The sequence below is a fragment of the Adiantum capillus-veneris genome, chromosome 13, assembly GCF_014529385.1.
Source record: "Adiantum capillus-veneris isolate H3 chromosome 13, ASM1452938v2, whole genome shotgun sequence".
Taxonomy (NCBI): Eukaryota; Viridiplantae; Streptophyta; class Polypodiopsida; order Polypodiales; family Pteridaceae; genus Adiantum; species Adiantum capillus-veneris.
The window spans coordinates 38,767,075-38,794,677 of record NC_140943.1 but is presented as its reverse complement, the minus strand read 5'-3'; the positions used below and the strand labels follow the sequence as shown (position 1 = coordinate 38,794,677).

At 44.4% G+C, this 27,603-nt stretch overlaps 1 protein-coding gene across 1 annotated transcript in view; it reads right to left on the bottom strand.

Moving 5' to 3' along the window:
• The window catches only part of LOC147443838 (L-idonate 5-dehydrogenase-like), a 78,261-nt gene extending 63,058 nt beyond the window's left edge, over nt 1-15,203 (bottom strand). The window contains exons 1-3 of the mRNA XM_086526637.1: nt 14,844-15,203; nt 14,004-14,071; nt 13,504-13,740 (exon numbers count right to left, since the gene is read on the bottom strand). Of these exons, the coding sequence (XP_086382763.1) occupies nt 13,504-13,740; nt 14,004-14,071; nt 14,844-14,982 (444 nt within the window). The 5' untranslated portion in view covers nt 14,983-15,203. The remainder of the gene's footprint in view (nt 1-13,503; nt 13,741-14,003; nt 14,072-14,843) is intronic.
• Between the last annotated feature and the right edge of the window lie 12,400 nt (nt 15,204-27,603).

Here is a 27,603-nt window from a genome sequence, read left to right as displayed (position 1 = left end):
CGATCGAGGCTTGTACTTGGAGGGCCATGAGGCCAATTTGCACAGGTGTAAGCAGGCTCTTCAGGTGTTTTGTTGTGCATCAGCGGCATTGATCAACGGAAGAAAGATTGTGGCTTTCTGGGTTGGCACTGCTCCTACACCTAACTCGTCGCCAGGTGAGGGCTTCAGGTGGATACCCCCACACACTGCTGTACAATATTTGGATTGTCAGGTTGGCCTGGATTTGTCTTTAGAGCAACAGACTTGTCACGTGCACATCTAACCCTATGTGTACGTGGACAAGCTACTTCATGACATGGGTTAAGTTCAGTTCAGTTCAGTCAGCCTAGATTAGGAAGTGATCTGACACTTTTGTGAGTCTGTTCGCAAACGTGCCTGTCCAAACACTTAGAGTAGATGCACATTCTCTGGTTGCACACAACATGATCATCAGATTACCATCAAGACCATTTTTACAATGCATAGACCTATTTTCCCTATTTTAGCCAATTTTCACTTATTATTTTTAAGTGACTTTTGTTGGGAAACTCGGTAGGACAATTTAACAAGCCAAGTATATAAGAAACCCTAGCGCTAGCACTTTCTGGCAGAGGAGGCAACAGGAACCAAGTGTTCAGCAGGCACCTTCTTAGCAAGACCCCCCCCCCCCGGGCAGTCAACCTTGCGTTTTCAGCCACAGACCAAAGATCAACCAACGTTTCGCAACTTGCAGATCTACCCGACGTTAGCAGACCACAGCAGGACACCTAGCAGTTTTGCATCTAGACAGCATTCAGCCCTAGCGTTTTTTATTTGCAGATCAGCCTCAGCATTTTGCAGATCTACCGCGACACAATCATCAATTAGACCGGCGTTTTCAGTTTTCAGCATCAAGACACCGCAGAACAAGTCCTAAACCTCGCAGATCTCACCTCCTGGACATATCCTCGCCGCACGGTCAAATCCACCAAAGTTTGCAGATTCAACCCGGTAACGCAGATTTCAGCATTTGCATTTTCAACGCATCGTCGTCGCATCGTCGTCGTCGCCGTCTGTAAGGTGCAACGGAATGATTGTTTGCGCTTTGCTCAAGATGAGTGCTCCGAACTGTTCTCAAGGTTCCTTTTGTCCTTATGGAAGGTAGAGCCTTCCGTTCTTAATGAGAGAATGCTATGATCACAAACAAAGTGAATGGACACTGTGCGTGCAAGTGTATGAGACTGAGAGATAGAGAGAGAAGAGAGATACAACACCAGAGACGTTGTAAAACCCTCCTCCGAAGGCCCCACTCTCGTCGGCAAGAGTGGTCTACTTATTGATTGCACAAAGTGGTACAATGACGATGCATGGAAACTGATGCAGCCTGTGACTATGTTGGTGATGACGACGGTGATGACGACGACAACTTTAGGGCTGAAATCTGTGGTCTTCTAACTGCTGAATTTCGGGATTGTTTCCGTGGCTGAAAATGACTGTTTTGACTGCGTTTTCGAGGCTGAAAATGGGGGTCTTTTGCAACCAACTAGGGCCGAATCTGCTGTTGGTCCAAGAAGGCTGACAACGCTGACCGTCTGCTGCGGAATGACTGAAAACCAAAAACGCTGGCAGATCTGAAAAACGCTAGCAAAATCTGAGAACTGCTGATGTCCTTGTGTAGCGTTTAGCAAAACGCTGGCCTGTGGGACTGATGGCGATCACTGCAAGGAAAACGCCATGACTAGAGAGTGTGTGGGTGATGGGGGAACTAAAAACGCTAGGCTGAATGTAGGCGATAATGGAGAGACCAAAAACGCCAAGGGGTTGCTGAGGTACTGCGGGTGCTGAGGGTACTGCGGGTTCTTGCTAAGAAGATGCCTGTTGAGCGGAAACTCCTGCTGCCTCTTCTGCGAGAAAGTGTTTGCTTATATAATTTCTTAGCAAAATTGCCCTACCTACTTTTGTTGGAAAGTCACTTAAAAATAATAAGTGAAAAATACCAAAAATAGGGAAAATAGGCTAAATGCACTAGAAAATTCCCCTAACTGATTCTAATGGATTCTGATGGGAATTCTGAAGATCATGTTGTGTGCAACCTGAGGATTTGCATCTACACTAAGTGACTGGGCATGCACGGTCTACGAATAGACTCACAATAGTGCCAGATCGCTTCTAAATCTAGACTGATTGGATTGACGGAACCTTGATCATACTGTAGCTTGTCCACGAACACATGGGGTTGAATGTGTCACGTGACATCCCCTCCTTTTCAAAGTGAGGTACTGGTACCGAACTATATGGCATCGAGGGAGATCGCCAAAAGCATCAGGAATCTTGGAAGGGACTCTTCGCCAGCCCACTCTGTTGTGTGGGTCGTGCGGTACTTGAACTTCATAAAGGTCTGCAACGCTTGCTTCTTTGGCCGCGCCGAAAGCGACACAAAGTCTTCTGTGGCTCCTTCGATGCTTCAACTTCGTCGAGAGGCATGCTTCTTTCTGCTTCAAGAATCTTCATGGCTGAAAATTCCTGAAACCACTTCCAACACAAAACCATGAACATACCTATTCCATGTAAAGTGAGTGGGAAAAATCTTGTCTTCCTCAAAGACTGTGCATGCAATGTAGATGAACAAATAGACGGAGTGCTAAACCGTTCAGCACATACGCGCAAACAATGAGATCGAATCTTTCTCTTTTGATCTAGAGCAATCAATTGTGGCAATTCACAATGGAAATGCCCATGCTTGGTGCTCATACTTTCATGTGCTCGTTCGGAAACTGTGTCATGCCAAGGAAGAGACATGGAATGTGGCTTCCTTACATACATACTTTTCAGATTTTCATGCAAAATCCGCATATATTCGTGCTCATTCATGAGAGAAACGTGCTCAACATACAATATGTCATGCCTAATAAAAGGGATCACATAAAGACATTGACTAAAATACAGGAAACGATCACGAATGAAACACTCGAACAATACGTGCGTATCAATCATGCGAACACATAATACTTCATGTGAGGGTTCTTTGGACCTAGGCTCGAGAGCCAAGATCGCTTCTTCCTGAATGATCGAATCGTCATGTGGGGGTTCTTTGAACCTCGGCTCGAAAGCCAAGATCGGTGCTTCGTGATTGATCGAATCTGCAACGAGGTTAGCTTCGCTAGAAAAAGCATCCACTAACACATCATCCTTGTGAACAATCACATCTTCTTCATGCAAATCGTCATGCTAGTGAGAAATCACATCTTGATCATGCAAATCATCATGCTCATCATTATCATCCAAATCAATGTCATTCAAATCATCATGCAAGTCATTGTCAATCAAATCATCATCATGCTTCACACAATCATGCAAATCCTGTGTGTCATGCGTTGGAGAAGAAGAGACTGAGAGAGTCTCCTTTTCCCGAACCTCTTGCATTTGTGCCTGAGCTTGAGAAAAGAGTCGCAAGAACTCTACCCTTCTTGCTTTGATCTCGCGATCAAATTCTGCTTGTCTTGCTTTGTTCTCTGCTTGTCTTTTTGCTTCGTCTTCTGCGTGTCTGCTTTTCTTTCTTTGAATTCACAATCCAATTTGGCTTGTCGTTCTTTGGCTTCCAAGCGTGCTTGCTCGCGCTCACGCGCTATGGCTGCCATTCTTGCGGCATTTCTTGCTTCGCGTTGTAAATTCTGTTCCATAAACAAGAGCTCCAACTCCTCCATTGGAGTTAGTGCAATCGGTGTCGTAGATGGGGAAGGGTCGGAAAAACCTCCTGGTGGGGAAAATTCTTCTTCGCCTCTCATGCTCATCACCTCCAAGCGAAGTATCCATTCCGCTTCAAGTGATGACCATTCTGCAATCGTGGGTTCTTGTGGGTTCTTAAGTTCACGAGGAACTTGGGTTCTTGAGGGTTTTGTTCTTGGGATTCTTGAGGTTCTTGAGGTTTTCTTTTGCTTGCAAATCTGTGTTGAGAAGGATCTTCTCTTCACTCGAGTTCTGCTCTTTTCTGTGGGCGCACCCCTTGGCGGCCTTGCGCTCACACCAAGGTTGCTTTTTCCCACCCCACGTCGATTGGTCGGCTGCTAAGTGCACGGTCTACTCTCAATGAGTGAAAAGAGACACAAGGGGAGGCTCGACAAGAACTTCTTTCCTGGGATTCCTGTCACTCTTCAACAAACACGATTAGGAATCGACACGCCCAAGCGAACTTGGGTTCGTGCGACCTCAACAAGCAAAAAATTCTTGTGGTTCTTGTGGTTCTTTCCTTGAGTGATACAGAACACTGCCTGCCAAAGCTCTGATACCAATGTAAGGTGCAACGGAATGATTGTTTGCCCTTTGCTCAAGATGAGTGCTCCGAACTGTGCTCAAGGTTCCTTTTGTCCTTATGGAAGGTAGAGCCTTCCGTTCTTAATGAGAGAATGCTATGATCACAAACAAAGTGAATGGACATTATGCGTGCAAGTGTATGAGACTGAGAGATAGAGAGAGAAGAGAGATACGACACCAGAGACGTAAAACTATAACCGGCCTGGACAACGTAGAGGGCGGTACTATTTCAATTACCAGTTAACTTTACATAGAGCACTGAGAAGGGAAGAGAACACAATTGCGTCCAGCGACTAGAATGTCACTGCGCACACGAGACCGACACCCTGTAGGCCCCAAAGACTGGCGCCCCTTTTGGTATTTCTTTATTCAAATTAAGGTAGACGATCCGACCACTTCGCAAAAGCTTTCACAAAGCTGTCCAAACCTGGCGTGGGCTGAAAACGCAGGTTTTCGACCTGATTCTCGCAACATAACGGCGCAAAAACCCCTGTAGGTCAAAAGCACCTATCTAGGACGGATTCCCTCGCTATCTGGAAGCTTTCTGGTGAGCTGTCACAGAAGTTCAGCGGGCTGTAATTCCCTGTTTTTCACTGCCGGGTGCCCAAAAGCCTATACACGCATCCCAAGGCTCTCACGAGGCTCCCCCGGTGTTCCCTTGCAATTTAGGTGCGAAACCCTAAACCTGCAGAAAAACACAGCAGGCTGTAATTTGCTGTTTCGGATCATTTTTAGCGGAGCGAACACGCCTAAGCGTGTCCCAAGGGCTCCCGCACGCAATGGGACAGTTCCCCTGTGAATCGGACGAGTTTTCACGCGAGAAAACTCTCCATACTCGCAATCTTTCGCGATGGAACTGTGCGTACCTGTGGGGGATTAGCAATTAGCTAATCCGGTTCCTGTTCAGAAGGTTCTTGCCTTGGCAAACGCGCATAAACCCCCAGAACTGTACATGTTCATCTGAATAGCCCATCTAGTGGGGCATTACCATATGTGCCAAAGGGGGGAGAGAGATGCACGAGAGAAAATCATCGCGCTACATGAGACAAAGGAGAAGGCAAGCTTTCCATTAAAGCTGTAGACTTGCACCCACTACTCACACACACTATAGCTCACTTGTGTGTCAAATCAGCCTCTCTCTCTCAAATTGGGCGCCCCCTCTTGCTGATGGAAGTGGCAAAACTGCCTGGAGCCGCCATGTGTCCAATTTGCCCCTTTTGAGTTAATTCTCTAGTTCCCACTGACTTAAAAAGTTATAAGTGACTTTCCGAGTGGCCCAGACTTCATTTGGCGCGCACAGGCTTCGATACTCATCAGAATTCACTGCTAACTGGCCCGACCAGTCCCAGACTGACCGACCCAGACTCCCGCTGTGAGAAACCTATTCGGCCGCAGCCGTTTCACACTGGCCATGCAATGTCCACTTGCACCTTTTCAAGGGTTCCGGGGAAAACAAGTAAAAATAAAATAAATAAAAATATCTAGTACTTATTTACGAAAGGCAACAGGAAAAATACACCTCCTGGTGACAAAAACCCTCCTCTGAAGGCCCCACTCTTGTCGGCGAGAGTGGTCTACTTATTGATTGCACAAAGTGGTACAATGACGATGCATGGAAACTGATGCAACCTGTGACTATGTCGGTGACGACGACGGTGATGACGACGACAACTTTAGGGCTGAAATCTGTGGTCTTCTAACTATTGAATTTCGGGACTGTTTCCGTGGCTGAAAATGACTGTTTTGGCTGCGTTTTCGAGGCTGAAAATGGGGGTCTTCTGCAACCAACTAGGGCCGAATCTGCTGCTGTCCAAGAAGGCTGACAACGTTGACCGTCTGAATGTGGGAAGGCTGACAACGTTGACCGTTGTCCAAGAGTGTGCGGGCGATGGGGGAACTGAAAACGCTAGGCTGAATGTAGGCGAGGATGGAGAGACCAAAAACGCCAAGGAGTTGCTCAGGTACTGCGGATTCTTGCTGAGAAGATGCCTGTTGAGCGGAAACTCCAGCTGCCTCTTCTGCCAGAAAGTGCTAACTTGGGTTTGCTTATATAATTTCTTAGCAAAATTGCCCTACCTACTTTTGTTGGAAAGTCACTTAAAAATAATAAGTGAAAAATACCAAAAATAGGAAAAATAGGCTAAATGCACTGGAAAATTCCCCTAACTGATTCTAATGGATTCCGATGGAAATTCTGATGATCATGTTGTGTGCAACCAGAGGATATGCATCTACACTAAGTGACTGGACATGCACGGTCTACGAATAGACTCACAAAAGTGCCAGATCACTTCTAAATCTAGACTGACTGGACTGATGGAACCCTGATCATGCTGTAGCTTTTCCACGGACACATAGGGTTGGATGTGCTACGTGACACTGACATACAGTCAGAATTCAGCAGATAAAGATTTGCACATTTCAGCCCTTAGTGTTTTCAGATTTCAACCCCCGTCTTGTCGTCGTCCTCATCGTCGTCGACATTGTCAGCAAGTCCAAAGCATTGTAGAGATTTGTGCAATCAATAGCAATAGACCGCTCTCACCATAGAGTGGGGCCTTAGGAGGAGGGTTTGACAACATTCTGGTGTCGTATTCTTCTCTCTCTATCTCTCAGTCTCAACACCTTCATTCACAGTGTTTATCCACTTTGTTTGTGATCACTTGCACTCTCTCACTAAAGGAACGGAAGGCTCTCCCTTCCGTAAGTAAAAGGAACCCTTCAGCACAGTCCGGAGCACTCATCTTGAGCAAAGTTCAACATTCACTTCCGTTGCACCTTACAGTGGTATCAGAGCTTCGACAATGTTTTGTATCACTCAAAGAAAGAACCACATAATTTTTTTTGCTTGTTGCGGTCGCACGTAACCCAAGTCCACTTTGGGCGTGTCGATTCCTAATCGTGTTTTTGAAGAGTGACAGGAAACCCCAAGAAAGAAGGGCTTGTCCAACCTCCCCTTGTTTCTCTTTTCACTCAGTGAGAGCGGACCGTGCACTTAGCGGCCGGCCAATCAACGTGAGGTGGGAAAAAGCAACCTTGGTGTGAGCGCAAGGCCGCTAAGGGCTGCGCCCGCGGGAAAGAGAAGAGCTCGGGTAAGAGAAGATCCTTCTCTAACGCAGATTGCAAGCTAAAGAAGATCCTCAAGAACCTCAAGACTCCAGAACCTCAAGACTCAAGACCCTCAAGAACCTAAAGACCCTCAAGAACCAAGATGTTAGGTGCAGCGGAATGAATGTTGCGCTTTGCTCAAGATGAGTGCTCCGAACTATGCTCAAGGTTCCTTTTAGTTCTTATGGAAGGGAGAGCCTTCAATTCTTAATGGAAAGTGCTATGATCACAAACAAAGTGAATGGACACTGTGCGTGCGAGTGTATGAGACTCAGAGATAGAGAGAGAAGAGAGATACGACACCAGAGATGTTGTAAAACCGTCCTCCGAAGGCCCCACTCCTGTCGGCGAGAGTGGTCTACTTATTGATTGCACAAAGTGTTACAATGACGATGCAATGGACTGATGCAATATAGGACTATGCCGATGACGACGACGGTGATGACGATGATGACTTTAGGGCTGAAATATGTGGTCTTCTAACTGCTGAATTTCGGGGCTGTTTCGGTGGCTGAAAATGACTGTTTTGGCTGCGTTTTCATGGGCTGAAAATGGGGGAAACTTCTACAACCACTTAGGCTGAATCTGCTGCATTTCTATCTGCTGAAATCTGCGTTTTTGCTACTGCTGAAAATCTGTGTTTTTGTTAGCTACGTTCTGGGCTGAAAAACGCCAATGAGACTGCACTGTTTTGGCTGAAAAACGCTAGGGCTTATGGCCGGTGTCGGGTTGCCGGTCATGGGGAAAAACGCCAGGAGGTAGGCCTTTCTGGCGATGGCTGTTGGGGGAGGAAACGCCAAGAGGGGAGATTGTATGGCGATGCTAAAACGCTGGGCTGATGTGGCGAGGATGGGGATCCCAAAACGCTAGAGGTGCTGAGGGATTCCTGCTGAGAAGGTGCCTGTTGGGCGGGAAGCTCCTGCTGCCTCTTCTGCCATTTAGTGCTAACTTTTGTTTGCTTATATATTAACTTAGCAAAATTGCCCTACCTACTTTTGTTGGAAAGTCACTTGAAAATAATAAGTGAAAAATACCAAAAATAGGGAAAATAGACTAAATGCACTAGAAAATTCCCCTGACTGAATCTGATGGATTCTGAAGGGAATACTGATGATCATGTTGTGTGCAACCAGAGGATATGCATCTACACTAAGTGACTGGGAATGCACGGTCTACGAATAGACTCACAAAAGTGCCAGATCACTTCTAATCTAGACTGACTGAACTGACTGAACCCTGATCATGGTGTAGCTTGTCCACGGACACATAGGGCTGGATGTGTCACATGACACAAGAACTCAAGACCCTCGAACCCAAGAACCCAAGTTCCTCGTGAACTTAAGTACCCAAGACTTCAGTGTATGGTCATCACCAGAAGCGGAATGGATACTTTGCATGAAGGTGATGAGCATGAGGGTGGTGAAGAAGAATTTTTCCCACCAGGAGGTTTTTCCGACCCTCCCCCTTCCCCATCTACACCAAGGATTGCACCAACTCCTATGGAGGCACCAACTCAAGATTCGACCCCATTATTTGCGTGTGTTTGATGAACGGTTTGGCACTCCGTCTATATGTTCATCTACATTGCATGCACAGTTTTGAGGAAGACTATAATTTTTCCAGTCACTTTACATGGAATGGGTATGTTCATGTTTTTGTATTGGAAGTGGTTTCACGAATTTTCACCCTCAGAGATTCTTGAACAAGGTAGACGCATGACTATAGACGAAGTTGAAGCATTGAAGGAGCCGCAGACGACTTTGTGTCGCTTTCGGTGCGGCCCAGAGAAGCAAGCGTTGCAAACCTTTATGAAGTTCAAGTATCGCATGACCCACGCATCAGAGTGGACCGATGAAGAGTCCTTTCCAAATTCCAGACACTGATGGCGATCTCTCTCGACGCCATACAATTCGGTACCAATACCTCACTTTGGAAAGGAGGGGATGTCACGTGCACATCTAACCCTATGTGTACGTGAACAAGCTACTTCATGACATGGGTTCTGTTCAGTTCAGTCGGCTTAGATTAGGAAGTGATCTGGCACTTTTGTGAGTCTGTTCGCAAACCGTGCATGTCCAGACACTTAAAGTAGATGCATATCCTTTGGTTGCACACACCATGATCATCAGATTACCATCAGAACCCATCAAGAGCATTTTCACAGTGCATAGACCTATTTTCCCTATTTTAGTCAATTTTCTTTTATTATTTTTAAGTGACTTTTGTTGGGAAACTAGGTAGGGCAATTTAGCAAGCCAAGTATATAAGAAACCCTAGCGCTAGCACTTTCTGGCAGAGGAAGCAACAAGAACCAAGTGTTCGGCAGGCACCTTCTCAGCAAACCCCCCCCCCCCCCCCCCGGCAGTCAACCTTGCGTTTTCAGCCACAAACCAAAGATCAGCCAGCGTTTTGCAACTTGCAGATCTACCTAGCGTTAGCAGACCACAAAAGGACACCTAGCGTTTTTGCATCTCGACAGCATTCAGCCGTAGCGTTTTTGATTTGCAGATCAGCCTCAGTATTTTGCAGATCTACCGCGACAAAATCATCAGTTAGACCAGCGTTTTCAGTTTTCAGCATCAAGACACCGCAGAACAAGTCCCAAACCTCGCAGATCTCACCTTCCCGCAGCATATCCTCGACGCACGGTCAGATCCACCGAAGTTTCCAGATTCAGCCCGGAAAACGCAGATTTCAGCATCTGCGTTTTCAGCGTGTCGTCGTCGCATCGTCGTCACAGACATAGAGTCAAAATTCAACAAATAAAGATTGCAAGTTTCAGCCCTTAGCGTTTTCAAATTTCAGCCCGTCTCATCGTCGTCCTCATCGATCGGCAAGTCCAAAGCATTGTAGAGATTTGTGCAATCAATAGCAATAGACCGCTCTCGCCATAGAGAGTGGGGCCTTAGAAGGAGGGTTTGACAACATTCTGGTGTCGTATTCTTCTCTCTCTATCTCTCAGTCTCAGCACCTTCATTCACAGTGTTTATCCACTTTGTTTGTGATCACTTGCCCTCTCTCACTAAAGCAACGGAAGGCTCTCCCTTCCGTAAGTAAAAGGAACCCTTGAGCACAGTCCGGAGCACTCATCTTGAGCAAAGTTCAACATTCACTTCCGCTGCACCTTACAAGATTGCTCCCCTCCTCCTCTCCATTAGGAGGAAGCTGCTACATTGGAGTTCTGCACGGCTCTCTTTGGCTAGTAGAGTGGTAGTGGTCAACCAGATGCTGTTGGCTATTATGTGGTACATCACGTCCTATTGGATCTTCTCAAGTTCCTGTATCAGCGAGCTGGAGAGGCTGATCAAGAATTTTTTTGTGTTCAGGGCGCGACACTCAGTCAGCCACAACCAAAGTGTCCTGGCACGTCATTACCGTACCATGTTCTCAGGGAGGGTTAGGGATCGACCCAGCACAGCATAGCAGAGCCCTCCTTGGGAAGTTGGTGGTCAGAGGACTTCTTCCAAGGGAGGAGCCCTGGAAGGAGTTGTTGCTATAGCGGATTCGTGCCGAGTTCCTCATATGGGTGGCCCTTGGAGACCGTCCATCAGGTGGATTTTTACGGAGATGCGCCGGGTTGACTTGAGCAGGAGTTGGGAGGACCGCTTTGCCACGAGTCTGCTTAGGTCCTGGGAGCAGCTGAGGAGTGGCCTGGAGCAGCACCAGCCCACTTGCATGGAGGAGCGCTTGAGACGGCCAATTGTTTGGAACCCCATGGTTAGCACACACAGAGGCCACTTGGTGGGCAACAGGCCTCATGTTTCTTGGGGTCCCATGGCAAAGGGTCCAACTTGCACGTTCGGTGACGGGCTATAGTTTTTAGACCTCCCCAAGGAGGTCCAGAGCATCCAGCTACGAGGCATGAGGAGAGTGCAGAGCATGTGTCAGGATATCACAGAGGCCATCCCATCTAAGTGGCACACCCCTCTAGAGGTCACAGCTCCCAGGTGGATGGGGGCCTTCACACGCTTGGAGGTCCTCATTGCAATTGGGGCTTGCTCGAAGACAATACCCCCCCCCCCCCCCCATGTTTTTCGAGGTCCAGGGGAAGGGCCGGCTTCACAGAGTCTCAGTAGAGAGGCGCCACAGGTTGCAGAGTGCTGTTTTCAAAGGATTCGAGTTGTGGGCATCTGTGGGAGAACTTGTCATCGATCTTGGCCCAGCAGATCTTGAGTCAGGACACTAGCAGCTTTGGGCGTGAGAGAGCTGCCCTCTGGCACGAGTGCAGTGGGACCAAGGCGAGTGGTTCTGGTGAGATCCTTTCTCTTCAATCGACCACCAATGGACTCCCTTCTTCCAGTACACAGCTCGTTTGGGGTGACACATACTGACATCACAAAGAGAGGCTCGCCTAGCTACTGCACTTCATTGGCAGGAGGGTGGTCTCACGGTTGAGTTCCTGTCAGTTTCTTGGGAGCGGTTGTGGGACAGCAGGCAGCCGAGGAGAGTTACCATTTTTCAGTGGATGGTAGCGCACAAGGCTACAGCAGTTGGGAGTTAATTGGTACACAGCGGCTTATCGGTGCTGCATCTTGGTCCACTCATAGGCACAACACTCCGCTTTGAGCTGGCTTCCACCAGCAGGATGATAGTGATCTAGGAGGGTCGACCTACACTACAGCTTGCCAAAGAGTTCATCCCTCAGGAGTGGTGTAGTGACAGAGAGTGGTGTTGGAAGCGGCCTCACACTCTGGTTCATTTTGCGGGCCCGCTGCTTCCGCATCTTCAAGGCTCGGCCTATTACACCGGCAAAAATTGTTCGCGATCTTCGGCTGGAGCTGATACACACTCAAGGGTCAGTTTGAAAGACTTCAGGGAAGCTCCGACCTCATGCAGCAACGCCGAGAGGCTTTCTTACGACTATGGCACCCAAGCCCTTTCTTCACCATGGTTCAAGGTGTGCCTAGATGGCATTACATGCCACCAGCATGGCTTTTTCCTCCTCCTGTCTCGTCATTTAGCCTTCATTGTACATATTTTTTCTCACTGGGAGTCTCCCCATTTTTCTATTGTAGCCCTCTCTCGTAGAGGTGGTTTTTAGCCTTTGGGCAGTTCTCATTAACTAATAGAAGGATCTCTTTTCTTGCTAAAAAAAAAAGTTGAACTAAAGACACACTACGTCAAAGAATCCTGTCCAAGATTTTCAAGGTAATGGACTTTGGAACAAACTTGTCGTAACCCTGCCAACAACCTGTAACACATCCATAGTGTTTTGTATATGTCATGTTGGTTCCTCGCTAGATGCAATGTGCTTTAAACTTCGACACACAGGCCCAAGCATCGATGCCTTGAACTCCAACGCACGAGTGCAAATCAAGTATTGGAAGCACAACTTGCCCCTCTGCCGCCAATGGGTCTATGGCTAAAGCATGTTGCGGCACCCACTAGTGAACTAGTAGACACTCTTGTCAGTGCACTCTATGCCACACCGGCATACATTGTTGAGTCATTGGTAGAATCATTGTCACTGTTCTCCTCATCAAGCTTGCCTTTGCCTTTGTCCTTGTGCAAGCTCTTGTCTTTGCCTTTGGATTTAATATGAAAGGTTTTTCTTGTGCGAACCATGGTATACAATTTAGATCCAACCTAGGCAGGCATTGTAGTAAATTTCCAGAAATAATAGTGTCAAACCATGGATAGCTGGTGGTCCAAACATCAGTGGCCCAGTAAGTATCTTCTAGCACATAATGATGGCACAGCTATCAGAATAGCATTGACAATTGCTCCTACTCAAATAAAGCAAAGCCAATAGCAGAGCTAGCAAAACGCGAATTTTGTCCCAAAGAACAGTGACCTCACGAAAAGAGAGAAAGAAAGCATGCATCAGCCTCTGACCATTTAATTGGACATGCCCCCTCCCATTCGCTACTGTTACTATTGTTATCTTCATAAAAATATTCCTCAAAACATTTTCAGCACTGCCAAAACGACACAAGTCCTTTCTCATTTTCTATGGATAAAATTTATGAGTTATAAGAGTGGATAAAACACTCACAAAAATACAGAAGGGACACAAGAAAACAGAAAAAGGAAAAACTAAATCACTTTACTTGTTATCACATAAGCATAAATAGCTATTATACTAACTCTTACATTTACCCAACTTTCCAACAGTCAACAACATACCTCTTTAGCCAGAGAACCATTTGTAGGAGGGGATCCAAAAAACCTGACATCTCTACAAAGATTATATCTTCCCTCCTTACAGAGCGTACAGCAGCCGCAAGCAATTCCTGCTTCAAGAGCTACACGATCCCCAACTTTCAAGTTTGTAACTGAGCTTCCAACCTCACAAATAACACCAGCACTCTCGTGGCCTAAGACCATCGGCTCTTTCATTGCAACTCGAGAATTTCTGAGTTTCTGCAACCACAAGTGCTTCTTCTGACATGATCTTTGCAATTAAATTCACATCCAGAATCAACAATGGGGTTCGTTTTCGTTAAAAGAAGTGTGTAGTTGTTTATGAGATGTGGTTCGTATTCTGAATAAATTTCATGCAGCTCAAGCACTAGATTATTGAGTTTCCGTAGTAATTACAATGTTGAGAACAACGCCTTAGTAGGGCCCTGCCCCAACCTTTTCCCTTTCCCTTTACCTTATACGCAAACCCAGCTTTGACACACCTTTACATAATGCACGTCGCTGCCACATATTCCCACAGCCTTTACTTCCACCCTTACATCATTACAACCTGCGAAAAAGTTCCAATGCCACAAAAAGCGGTTAAATTGTTGGCAATACTTGTCATCAGCTACAATGGAATCTGCAAAAATTGAGATCACCACTCATCTTGAGTTTAAATGGCAACTATAGTCTTAAAAGTAGGGAGATGGAATGCAAGCAATGCTCACATAATGACAAAGCCAAGCAAATCTTGGCATGTATTATCAAGTACATTTGAATGCTGGGTTCTTTCAATCATCTCTCAATGGTTCTGTGTGACGTGAAAGACAAAAAAAGTAGAGAATTTGCATGGCTGAGAGCACAGAATTGTTTTCTTTCCTTTTGAGTGGAAAACCTACTGTTGCCACCACATGTATTGCAGGCAACTGATAAAGAAGAAAACTAGAAAACATTTATCGCTCTCCACAACCCAACAATATGCAATTTTTTTCAAACAGATTTCATGCCAGTTTCCTATTGTCTAAGCATTGATGAGATCTCACTTGTTGGCACTACCTGCTCGGGTAGCTGTCCAATCCTTTTATAGGCTTTTTTTAAACAATGCATGGCTAAATTTAGGGCTTTAATGCTAAAAAAGTTTGCTTCCCTAATATATAAGCCTGTCTGTTTCTGTTGATAGCTCTCTCCTCTCTCTATCTCTCTGTGTGCAGGCAGTGCCTCCCTCAGACACGAACGTGACGTGCCTTATTGGCAACTGCAAAGCTTGTATCGAGATACAGAATATGTGACTTCACGTACAGATTTAAAGGAAATTTCAGTGTGAGTTAAGTGAGACTAACCCAGCTGGTGTGAGACTTTGTATGGAAGCAGTCGAAGATCATCGACGCCACACACCCATACTGCTAGGTTATGCGCACATGAAGGGTCATCCCAGGATGGGTGGTAAGCACAAAACTCCTCTTCCTGGACTCCGCCCATGATCTCTCTCTCTCTCTCTCTCTCTCTCTCTCTCTCTCTCTCTCTCTGTGTGTCCGTGTGTGTGCGTGCGTCCGAGCGCGCGCGCGCAGGCGTGTGTGCGGAGCTGTGTGATGCGTCTGTAGCGCGCAGGGGGAGAGAGCGAGCTTGAGCGAGTTCAGACCTACCCGGCGGAAGAATCAGCCTGCCGCCGTGGAGGAGGCAGAGCGAAGATGTTGAGAGAGGAAGGGGGGGGGGGGGGGGGGGGGGGGGTATGGCGGGCCCGACGGAAGAGAAAGAGGCAGTGAAGGTGGGGTTGGCAACTAGTTGGCAACCGGGTGCACTCAAGTTCACGTGGAGGCTCCCTTGCGGACCTTTTTGTTTTGTTGGGAAGAAAAAAGACAAGAGAGAGAGTGGAAAAGGTGAGCGCACGTTTCTATAAAAAGCTCCCAAGGGATTCTTTTGATAAAACACTTCTAAAAAAAAGTGGTCACAATTTGTCTTTTTCTTTGGTTGCATTCTTGCTTCTCCTCCCAAGGGTGGAGCGAAAAAGGAACCAGCTGCAAACTTGTTGCCAACCCCTTCTCAAATTTTTTCCACGTGAACAAAATGGTTTCCAAAAAGTTGCCAACTAATTGCAAACCATCTCCTCATGTGAACTGGCTCAAAGCTTGTGTGCAGCAAACCGATGCAGCCACGGCAATTGGACGCCCTTGTGCGTTCTGCCACGCTGTCTGAACCCACCCTAAGGCTACCCGGAGGGAGAAACCAAGCTTGCCGCCACTTAGGCTGGGTTCAGACTGAACTGGCGGAAGAAACAAGGTTTCCTAAATGTGCCGCCGCCTAGTGTGAACAATGTGGAAGAGGAAAAGTGAAAAAGTGAAGGGGGCTAAGAGAGGCCATCAACTCTTCCGAGGGGGGGGGGGGGGGGGGGGTCGGAAGAAAAATGGAGGGCCCGTGCCTCAACTTGAGCCAATTAAAGTTTGCTATGGAGGAAGAACGCCCCTTTGCTTTTTTCTTCCGATGGGAGATGTCCTACAAGATGGGAGATGTCCTACCTGCAGACGGTGCTTTCAAGGGGCAAGAAGCTTCAGTCACTCCCTTAATCGGGAAATTGAGGCTCCATGTCCAAAGCTATGTGGACAAAGAGCACTTCTTTATCTCTCCTCTCAAGCATGAGGATGTAATCCTAGGGGCACCACGGTTTGATCGCATGGTTGCCAATGTTAAATTCCCTGAAAGAAGAATCTCCTTTAAGTTCAAAAGATATGTATATAAATGGGTAACACTATACCATTGTACATACACAAGCTTTCAACAAGTCAATAAAGAGCTCTATTTTCGTGTACATGATTTTTGTTAAAGATTCTCAAAATGAACCTAATGTTTTAGCAAAAGAAAATATACACAATCAAAAGGAAATAGAGTTATCCAATTTTCTCAAGGGATTTCAGGATGTCTTTATTGACGACATCCCTTGTGAGCTACCTCCTAAACGAGGTAATGATGACCATGCAATTTAACTTTTTCCAGGAAGTTCACCACCTAACAAACCTCCTTATAGAGTTTCTCAAGCTCAACAAGAGGAGATTATGCAGCAAGTGCATGAGTTAGTTGAGAAGGGCATGGTTAGGCCTAGCTCATTTCCATTTTGTTCTCCTGTGCTACTAGTGCAAAAGAAAGACGGCACATATCGTATGTGTGTCGACTATAGAGCACTAAATAGGATCACTATCAAATATAGGTTTTCCGTTCCACGGATAGAAGACCTATCTGATAAGATACAAGGGTCCACCTACTTCCGTAGATTGACCTAAAAAGTGGCTATCATCAAATAAGGATAGTTGATCAAGACATTGTAAAGACCGCATTTTGCACTACGTTTGGTCTTTACGAATACATTGTCATGCCTTTTGGCTTGACCAATGCACCAGCCACATTTAACCGCTTGATGGAGAAGCTATCCACGCCTCACCGAACCTTTACTGGAGTGTTCTTTGATGATACCATCATCTACTCTAATTCATTAGACGAACACAAGCAACACCTCCAGGTAATATTTCAAGTTCTAAGAGAGAATAATCTTTATGTTAATCTAAAGAAAAGTGAATTTTTCTTACAAGAGATTCAGTATTTAGGTCACGTTATCTCTCAAGATGGCATCCAAATGGATACATCAAAGTTAGAGGTAATAAAAGGATGGCCTAAACCAAGGAATCTTCATGAATTAAGAAGCTTATAGGTATGTGTGCATACTATAGACGCTTCATAGAAAAGTTCTCACTAATAGCAGGACCATTACATGACCTAACAATGAAAAACGTTAGGTACACATGGTATGCCGAGGAGAACAATGCTTTCAAAAAGCTTATCTCTCAACATGTGCTTACACTACCGGATCTCTCAAAGCCATTTGAGGTCCAATTTGATGCTTGTGGTGATTGCCTTGGGCCTGTTTTGCTTCAAGAAGGGCACGCCATAGGCTATGAAAGTCAAAGGCTCGACCCTGTTGAGCAAGCTCTAGGCATATATGAAAAGGAACTCCTTGCAGTTCTACATGCCTTAGACTCATGGAAGCACTATTTATTGGGGACTGCTTTCATTCTGCGAATGGATCACCAAAGTCTTAAGTACTTTATGACGCAGACCAAGCTCTCCGACAAACAAATGAGGTGGGCAAATTTCCTTTCGCAATTTCATTTTCATATTGCTCACATTGCTGGCAAGCATAATCCAGTAGCCGATGCACTCTCAAGACGGCCGAGAGTGAATGCGGTTTCCATAGCAACTCACAATGATCTATCTTCTATAATAGATGAGTATCTATTGATCCCGATTTTAGAGATGTGATTTCAGCCCTTGCACTAGGGAAGAAAGAGGAACCATTTACTTTACAAGATGGTTATCTTCTCTACGGCAATAGACTATGCATTACTAGCTCACTATGTGAGAAAGTAATGTATGAATCTCATGCTCCTCCTTATGCAGGGCATAGAGGGATTCGGTCTACCCTAAAGGGGATTGAAACATATTTATATTGGCCTACCATGAAAGCAAACATACAAAAGTATGTTTCTAAATGTGTGGTATGCCAAAAGGCGACTTTGATAGAGGGAAGCAACTTGGATTGCTTCAACCTTTGCCAATCCCTAATTCACCATGGGAGAGCATATCCATGGATTGCCTAAGTCTATCCGAGAATATGGACGATAGTAGAAAGGTTCAGTAAACAAGCTCATTTTATACATGTCAAAAAGACTATCAAAGCCCATCAAATGGCAACCCTCTTCATTTCACAAATCTTCAAGTACCATGGCTTGCCAATGTCCATAGTGTCGGATAGAGATCCTAGAATGACCAGTAATTTCTGGAAGGGTCTCTTTGAGAATTTTAGGAACAAAGCTAAACTTCTCTTCGTCATATCACCCGCAAATGCATGGCCAAAGTGAAATAGCTAACCTAACAATTCTCGATCTACTAAAAGCCTATGTAGCGAAAGTAGATCAAGGATCCCAATGGGAGAAGTATTTACCCTTAATGGAGTGTGCCTACAATAACATTGTACATATTTTCACGGGAAAAGCACCTTTTGAGGTAATTGAGGGAAGATCAAAAAGTCCCTTGCTACTTAAGGTACACGGGAAGATCTTCGCTGCAGATGAGTATAGCTGAGACCTACAAGAATCTTTCCAAAAGATTAAGGATGATATCTCTATCTCAAAGCAAAGGCAAAAGGCTGCTGCTGACAAGCACATAAGAGCCCAAGCCTTTAAGAAAAATGATTGGGTCTTATTAAAATTTCCCAAGGCTCGATTAAGGCACACGTGAGGCAAGAATCCTATGGGACACCAAAAGTACTATGCTAAGTTAGCAAAAAGGTACTATGGTTCCTTCCAGATTCTTAGGCCAATCAATGAGATGGCCTATCAACTCAAGTTGCCCAGTCATTGGCTCATACACAATGCTTTCCATGCGAGCATATTAAAGCCTTACAAAGAAGAGCCACCTCAAGAACCAACTATTGAAGACCCACCGAAGATCAAGGACCAAGAAGAGGTGTTGCAGCCAGAGTCCATTCTCCGACATAAAGACAAGGTACTAAGAGGCGGTAAGACTATTCGACGATAACTTCATAAGTTTAAGAATTATCCTTTTGAAGATGCTAGATGGATGCAAGGCATACAATTAAAGGATAACCTAAACCTTGTCAATGCTTACAATGCTTCCCTAGAGTAAGCAAATGTACAAATGTTTAAAATGAACAAAGTTTTTGTCTTATTAGACTCTCTTTTTCTTTATTGTGCACAAAAATGAAGTAGTATGCATGCTTAGATCAAGTTTGCGGAGACGACATCTCCCAAACACCAAGTAGAGCTTGTCACTCTAATATGGAAGACTGATAGGACTAATGTGCATACATGCTTGCGGCAGCTTAGGCTCTCAAGTGCCAAATGGATTAGTCATCCATTCTGGAACGATGTCGTAGGGTAACATAGGGATCCTCTACCCTCTACGAAAAGGACTAATGAATATTCTTTATCTTCTCTACCCCATAGTCGAGGACGACTATGATTTCAAGAGAGAGGTAATTTCATAATAATCAATATCTAATTCTCCTAAATGATTTTTTCATGTTAAACTGATCATTTAATATGGGGAAGTGTCAGGGGAGAAAAAGCTAGAACATTGGTTAAGCTAGCACAACGGCCACAATAGGGATCCAAAGGAGGGAAAATAGGGATCCAAAGGGGGGCCATATGCAAAAGAGCTATGTGCAACAATGGGCTCAAAAGACCCTAAGGTTCAGCCCATTAAGACTTCCAAAATGCTAAGGTTCCACAATTCAAAGGTTGTGTCCAAAGGTCAAACATTAGGGGAATTGGATGCTTTGAGTGTGTCCCAAAAAGTCTTTGTCAAGCCCTACATAGGAGGGGGAGAGCCCAAGAAGTAGGGGATGAGAGAGAAACTCCCACACACACTCACAATCTTCATTTGTACACAAAGGGAAAGAGGGACACATGTCACCTCCCTAGGCCAGATGCCCACAAGGTGTACTCGAATCCTATTGGATGGCCATGGAGGTGGACCAATGAGAATTAGGCCAGAGTAAATCTAGTTTAATTAATTTAAAAACACTTAATAAAAGAACCAATAAGAATTAAGCTCTCTAGAAGACTATTGGACAGTCTCCCAAGGGGACCAATGAGCATTCAACACCCCAATGGCTTGCCTGATTCCTATTGGCCAGGAGGCAAAGGAGTCCAATGAGAGTTTAGTTGCATTTAATAATTACATAAAGCTCTCACAAAGGGGAAAGGGGGACACATGTCAGAAGGCTATCACTTATGTTGCTTAATTTCCATTGGCTGAGGTTGGGGAGGTCCAATAGGGCTGTAGCATGAGTAATTAGCAAGGGGGGTCGACCAAGAGAGAGAGAGGGGGATGATTTTTGCAAAGCATTATCACACACACACTCACACAATCTCATGTGTGAAGCAAAGAAGACTCTCTCTCCTTCTCAAGCTTTAATGGAAAGCTTACCACCTACTCCAAGGTTGTGAGAAGGGAGGCCTACACCAACAACTCTCGGCTTTGTGATGCAAATCCAACCAAGAGCCAAGCTTCAATGCATGCTCATCTCCTCTACCATGCTAATTACTAAGCTAAGCTATGCTAATATGAGTGATTATGTGAGGAGATGTACATCTTTCTCGTAAGAATACTCCTTCTTCCTCTCAATCTACTCTCATACCCGGCTCTCACCATCTTTGAAGGTGTGTGAGGTCTTGGGTCTGAGACCGTGAGGGAATCGATGTTGTGCTTGATAAGTGTTTTGCTTAGTGCATGAAGTTTCCATCTTCATTGCACTAAGGAACACAAAGAATTGTATTGGAAAATGTCTCTCTTGATGGGAGAAACCATAATACAAAGCCTTTTGGAGGGGGGACCGGCTCCATGCAAATCTGGTCCTCAAGTGTTGTCAATTGCTTAATTTCTCTCTCTTTTGAAGTATTGTTCATGCTATCTACCTAGGTGTTATGCTTTTTGTTGCTCTCTCCACCCAAGCACTCTTGTTATTCTCACTAGGAAGCTATTCTAATGAAATTCCCACTATGTTCATGCTATTATCCACTACACACAAGTTACTAGACCATTAAATGTTACATGGCAGAAGTGAGAGTTTGTTTCTGTGTCGTGATACTCCTCGTTCCCCAAGCAATAGTACACTTGGTTGCAGACATCCAGTTACGTCCGAGGTTTATGTTGCCCTCCATAGCACCCATAGGCATGACCAAAAAGCTTTGGGTCATGGTCCCATTGTCATAAGTAACAGGAGTGTGCAAGCTTTCAAAGACAATAGTGTTCTTCTTGTTGATACCCTTGGCTTGGATGGTACTTTCGGATAAAGACAATTTTCCTAACTGACATCACACTCCATAGGATAACATATTATTTTTAGCTCCTGTATCCAATAAAGCGTTGTATAGCACTTTCCCATAGGTGTTATATTAACTCGACGGGGTATTGTAGAGGTGGGTCATAATCTTCCAAATCTTTCTCTGATTCAACTTGAAAAATGCATGTGTAACTCCAAGTTTGGCCTCTCGTTGGCGCCTAATACGTTGTTATCACTCTTGAGCCTCGATTTGAGCTTGTATCTTTTTTAATTCTGCTTGTGCCTTGGCTGCCTATTTGTTAGTATTCTCAACTTGGCCATTTGCTTGCGGATAATAAGGTGTCGACTTATGGTGGGATATCATGAAGCTTGTTGCGAGTTCCTTTATCACTTCATTTATAAAATGAGTACCATTATCACTCACAATTTCAAAGGGACAACTAAATCACATAATAATGTTTTCAAAGCGAAACTTAGCGGGTGACCTTGCATCAGCTTTGCATGTCGCCTTAGCTTCTGCCCACTTGTCACATAGTGTCGTGACAATAATATATCGGGATTGGGTGTTACGGGCTACCGGACTAATTGGGCCTACAAAGTCTAAACCCCATTTTTCAAATGGTTGGGTCATTTTAATAGGATGTAAGGGCATCCGATCCTTTCGCTGTGCGGTCTTGTAACGTTGGCATTCATCACATCCCTGGCAATTCATCATCGATTCAAGTAGGGGCTTCACCATTGGATATGCGAGACAGATGATCAACCATGACATGCCTTTTATTGGGTCTCACACGACAATAAAATGAAACTCAAGAAGAATTAATAACCACCTTGTGAAATTCTGCCTGTGGAACATGGTTTGTTTACCAAATACAACAACGCTTGATGATCCACATAAAAAACAACCTTGTTGCCAAGAAGGTAACATCAAAATTTCTTTACAGCATAAATCATAGCTAAACCTTCCCACTCTGTAGTGGTGTAGTTCCTCTCAGCATCATTCACTCGGCGACTTGCAAAGCTAATGGGGTAGTCCAATTTATGTTCTCCTGGTTGAGTTAAAACACACCCAATAACAAAGTTTGACGCATTAATATGCATATGGAAAATTATGTTCCAATCGGGCACTCGTAGTATTGGATCACTTGTCATGGCCCTTTTTAATAATTTATAGGCATGGTCACACTCCTCGGTCCATTGAAACTCAATAAGAAGCTTGTACAATGGACGAACTATCTCAGCAAAGTTTAAAATAAACCATCGATATAATAACCAACATGTCCCATGAATCTTTGGACTCCCTGATAGTTTGTAGGTGGTGGTAAATTAGCAATGGCTTTTATTTTGCTTTCATCTGTGGAAATCCCATTCTTGGACACAATATGCCATAAAATGACTCCATGCTTAACCCAAAATTGGCATTTGAAAGGGTTCAATGAGATGCGATACAATCTGCACCTTTCAAACACTTTTCGTAAAGATGATAGATGTTCTTTCCGCGAAGAATAAACACAAAGGTCATCTAAAAAACCTTCTCAAAAATCCCTTAAATATTCCCTAAAAGCAGTGTTTATTATACTTTGGAATGTAGCAATGGCATTAGTTAATAACACAAAACGCGAACACTCCAAATTCAGTTATAAAAGTGGTTTCAGCTTGGTCCTCTAGCGTAATCATGATTGGATTGTAACCAGAGTACCCATCCAAAAAGCTATAAGCTTCCTTTCTTGCGACTCTCTCAAGCACATGTTTCGAATATGGAAAGGGGTAATGGTCCCTTCTAGTGGCATCATTAACCTTCTTGAGATCCATGCACACTCTGAGTTTCCCATTCTTTTTTGGCACAATAAGTACTGGAGACACCCATTTTGAGTGCTCATCAATAGGGTATGTGAATCCACATTTGATACGCTTTTGAGTTATTCCTGAATAATCTTCGCATACTTAGAAATCATATTGTACGGTCTTTGTTGGACTGGTTTAGCATTGCTAATCATTGGAATCATATGTTGCACTACGGAAGGTGGAACACCCTTCATGTCATGATATGTCCAAGCAAATATATCTTTGAATTCCTTGAGGAGCTCCTTAAGTACATATTCCTTAGTCTCTGTCAAGTCTTGGGCAATAAAAACGGGTTTGGAGTCCGCATCTGGGTCCGCTAACTCTATTTCTTTAACTACCGCCGGACCATCATAGACTCCATTACTTCCATTAATAGGTATTCTTTGTGCCTTTGTATACACAACCTTACGCTCCTCGGTGGTGTAGGATTTGAAATGATCAGGCGTAGGATGTAAGTCCGTGGGATCTTGTTGTGTTGTGGACTGTGATTTTGCTTCCACTTCCCTTAGTTGTTGAGATAACTTTCCGTTTTGGTGTCTCCTTACAGTACGGCTCAACTTTGGCTTCTCTGCGGCCTCTAATTGTGCAATGTCAATGGCTTGTGGGTTGCACCTCATGACGCTTTGAAGGTATTTACCCCAATTATCTACCAACTTCCGATGAGCATCACATACCCCCATATAACTGAGCCATTTTGCGGTCAATTTCTTTTCATTTATCCTAGCACATGTAGAGTCGCTAAATGAATCGCTACTCGTGTCTTCTCCTCTTTAGGATAGATTATCATCTAGGGTACCACTAGACCTTGAACAGTTTGTCCCCTCGTTTGCACCAATATTTAACTCAGATTCTTTGTCCACACATACTCAATTTCAATTGCTGATTCTGAATCCAAATCGTGTGGGCTATAGTCTTCTGAGACTCTACTGGTTCCATTGTCAGTTAAGCCTTCATTTCATAGGTCATCAAAAGCTATATGCATTGCTCCTATCATATTTAAAGATACGAGTTGTGGCACTTCGTCCCCTCAAGTGTCACGCAAGTTGTCCCTCTATTTCCCCAAGTGTCTATGGTTGACGCTAGGTGGACCCAGTCCACGTTGTCAGACTTGGCCATTCCAAGCAGATCATCCATATAAGGGGAATCTTCCCTAACATCGGTGTCCTTTTTACACATATAACAATATTGCAATGGGGACGAGTGAATTGTGGTTTCAAATTGATAGTCAATTATATAAAAAATTTCCTAGAGGATTTGCTCAACCACTCACAAGTTTAACACGAATGACAGAGTCTTGGAACTGTTAGTAGACATGGGTTTTAGACCAGTCATGCACCATTTTTGCTTCCCTCATGAAAGGATGTCCTAAGATCATTTTAGATGATATTGTGTGCTTGGAAAAATACATAACAATGAAGGTGTGCCTTACCTGTCCAAGGACCTTGATCTTGAGATATTCTAGCATCCCAATAGGTTTAACGACGGACCCATTGGCCATCTTTACCACTATGTTTGTAGTCCCAAGATGTGGTCTCCCCATGGACTCCCAACAATTTTTAGCTACAATGTTAACCCCAGTGCCCCCATCAAGGCTTCCCTTCACATTTAATCCATTGGTAGTGATTGGTAGGATCACATTGGATTCATCGCCTTCAAAGTATTGTCCTAACTTCTTAACAGGTATTTCACCAACAGAGTTCTCATCCAGGTTGGGTTGTGGATCTAAGGTTTCCTCCTGTACTGACACTTCATTAGACCTATCTATGAGTGCAAATTGTGGTAACCCGACCTTCAGTTCTCCATTGAGGAAAGCTCGAAGAGGTAGGAATAGCTTGTGGTCTCCATATAGTTTAGGCATGATGGTGGTTCTAACTTGTGAAGCCATAAAATCTATCAATTTAGCAACATGTAATGGAACTTTTTGGCCTTCAGTCCTCTGACATGGGGAAGATGAATCTATGTTTCTTTTATAGGGTCAGGTAATCCCTTTGTAAACATTCTCTCCAACAAGAAGGGAGTACGTCCACTTTCCAATGACTTAAAATCACTTTCTTCTTGGATGACACTAGGTATGGCTAGTGGTCTATGGTATTTGAGAGGTTGATTTTGTGCAAAAAACATTGTGTCTATAATTTGGATCTTCCTAGGTGTTGGTTCTAGCTCCCTTTGGGTCTCATCTACCAAATTCCTTAATTGCTTGACTCGCTCGATCTCCTTTATAGGGTTTGGGTAAGTTCCGATCTTCTTATGTTCCATGGGTTGTGTCCATTGTGGCTTATCATGATCCTCCTTGTTTTTTCCTTTTCTAATGGTCGTTTTAGTCAACCTAAATCAGAAGCATTTTCAGCATCCTTCATATACATGGGGTTGTCACCAGTCCCTATGTTAGTCTTTGAATTGGGGTTTGACATTGTTACCTTTTGTGATCTCTTCCTTTGTGTTTTCTTCTTTTTCTTGGATTGGGCGATCGATGCCATGTCTCTTTCTTCAAGAATATAATTTTGCTTTTAGAGCATCGATCGTGTGAGTACATTTACTGGTACCACTGGTGTACTTTGTGATGGCACCTCAGTAATCTCAATTAATATCAATGGCGTGATCCTTGGTGCTGTAACATTTAATGGCCTGGTAACTTGTGTGTAGCGCAAAATAGCAGGAACATAGTGAGCATTTCATTAGAGTAGATTCTTAACGAGCATAACAAGCGCGCTCGGGTAGAGAGAGCAACAAAAATCATAACACATGGTTAGATAGGCATGAACAATACTTCAAAAGAGAGAGAAATTAAGATGATGGCAATAGTTTAGGACCGGATTTACATGGAGCCGGTCCCCCCTCCAAAAGGCTTTGTATTATAGGTTTCCCCATCAAGAGAGGCATTCTACAATACAATTCTTTGTGTTCCATCAATAACTAGCTAGTGCAATGAAGATGGAAGCTTCAAGCACTAAGCAAAACACTTATAAAACACAACATCAATTCCCTCAGGGTCTCAGACCCAAGACCTCACACACCTCTGAAGATGGTGAGAGCTAGCGGGGTATGAGAGTAGATTGAGAGGAAGAAGGAGTAGTCTTACAAGAAATATGTACATCTACTCACAGAATCACTCATATTAGCATATCATAGCTTAGTAATTAGCATGGTAGAGGAGATGAGCATGCATTGAAGCTTGGCTCTTGGTTGGATTTGCATCACAAAGCCAAGCGCTGTTGGTGTAGGCCTCCCTTCTCACAAGCTTGGAGTAGGTGATAAGATTTCCATTAAAGCTTGAGAAGGAGAGAGAGAGTCTTCTTGCTTCACACATGAGCTAGTGTGAATGTGTGTGCCATAATGCCTTGAGAAAGCCAGCCCCCTCCCTCTCTTGGTTGACCCCTCTTCCATTTTACTCATGCAGGCACGCCATTGGCCCATGCCAGGCTTAGCCAATGAAAATTGAGAGGCATAAGTGATAGCCTTCTAACATGTGTCCCCCTTTCCCCTTTTGTGAGAGCTTTAGGTTATTAATTAATGCAGTTAAACTCTCATTGGACCCCTTTGTCTTCTGGCCAATAGGAATCATGCAAGCCATTGGGCTGCTGAATACTTATTGGACCCCTTGAGAGACTGTCCAATAGTCTTCTAGAGAGATTAATTCTAATTGGTTCTTTTATTGAGTGTTTTTAAATGAATTAAACTAGATTTACTCTAGCCTAATTCTCATTGGTCCACCTCCATGGCCATCCAATAGGATTTGAATGCACCTTGTGGGCATCTGGGCTAGGGAGCTGACATGTGTTCCTCATTCCCTTTGTGTAAAGGAAGCTTGTGTGTGTGTGTGTGTGTGTGTGTGTGTGTGTGTGTGTGTGTGTGTGTGTGTGTTTCTCTCTTATCCCCTACTTGCAAGGCTCGCCCCCTCCTTTGTAGGAGTTTTGAAGACTTTTTGGTACACACAAAGCATCCAATTTAACTAAGCTTTGACCATTGCACACAACCTTTGATTTTTGGACCCTTAGCATTTTGGAAGTCTTAATGGGCTGAACCTTAGGGTCTTTAAAGCCCATTGTTGCACATTGCTCTTTTGCAGATGGCCCCCCCTTTGGATCCCTATTTTCCTCCTTTGGATCCTTATTGTGGCTGGCCTGCCAGCTTAACCAATATTCTAGCTTTTTCTACCCTGGTACTTCCCCATATTAAATGATCAGTTTAACATGAGAAAATCATTTAGGAGAATTAGATATTAGTTATTATGACATTACCTCTCTCTTGAAATCATAGTCGTCCTTGACTATGGGGTAGAGAAGATAAAGCCTTTTCATTAGTCCTTTTACTAGCGGGTAGAGGATCCCTATCTTACCTTAGAATATCGTTCCAGAATGGATGACTGGTCCATTTGGTGCTTGAGAGCCTAAGCTGCCGCAAGC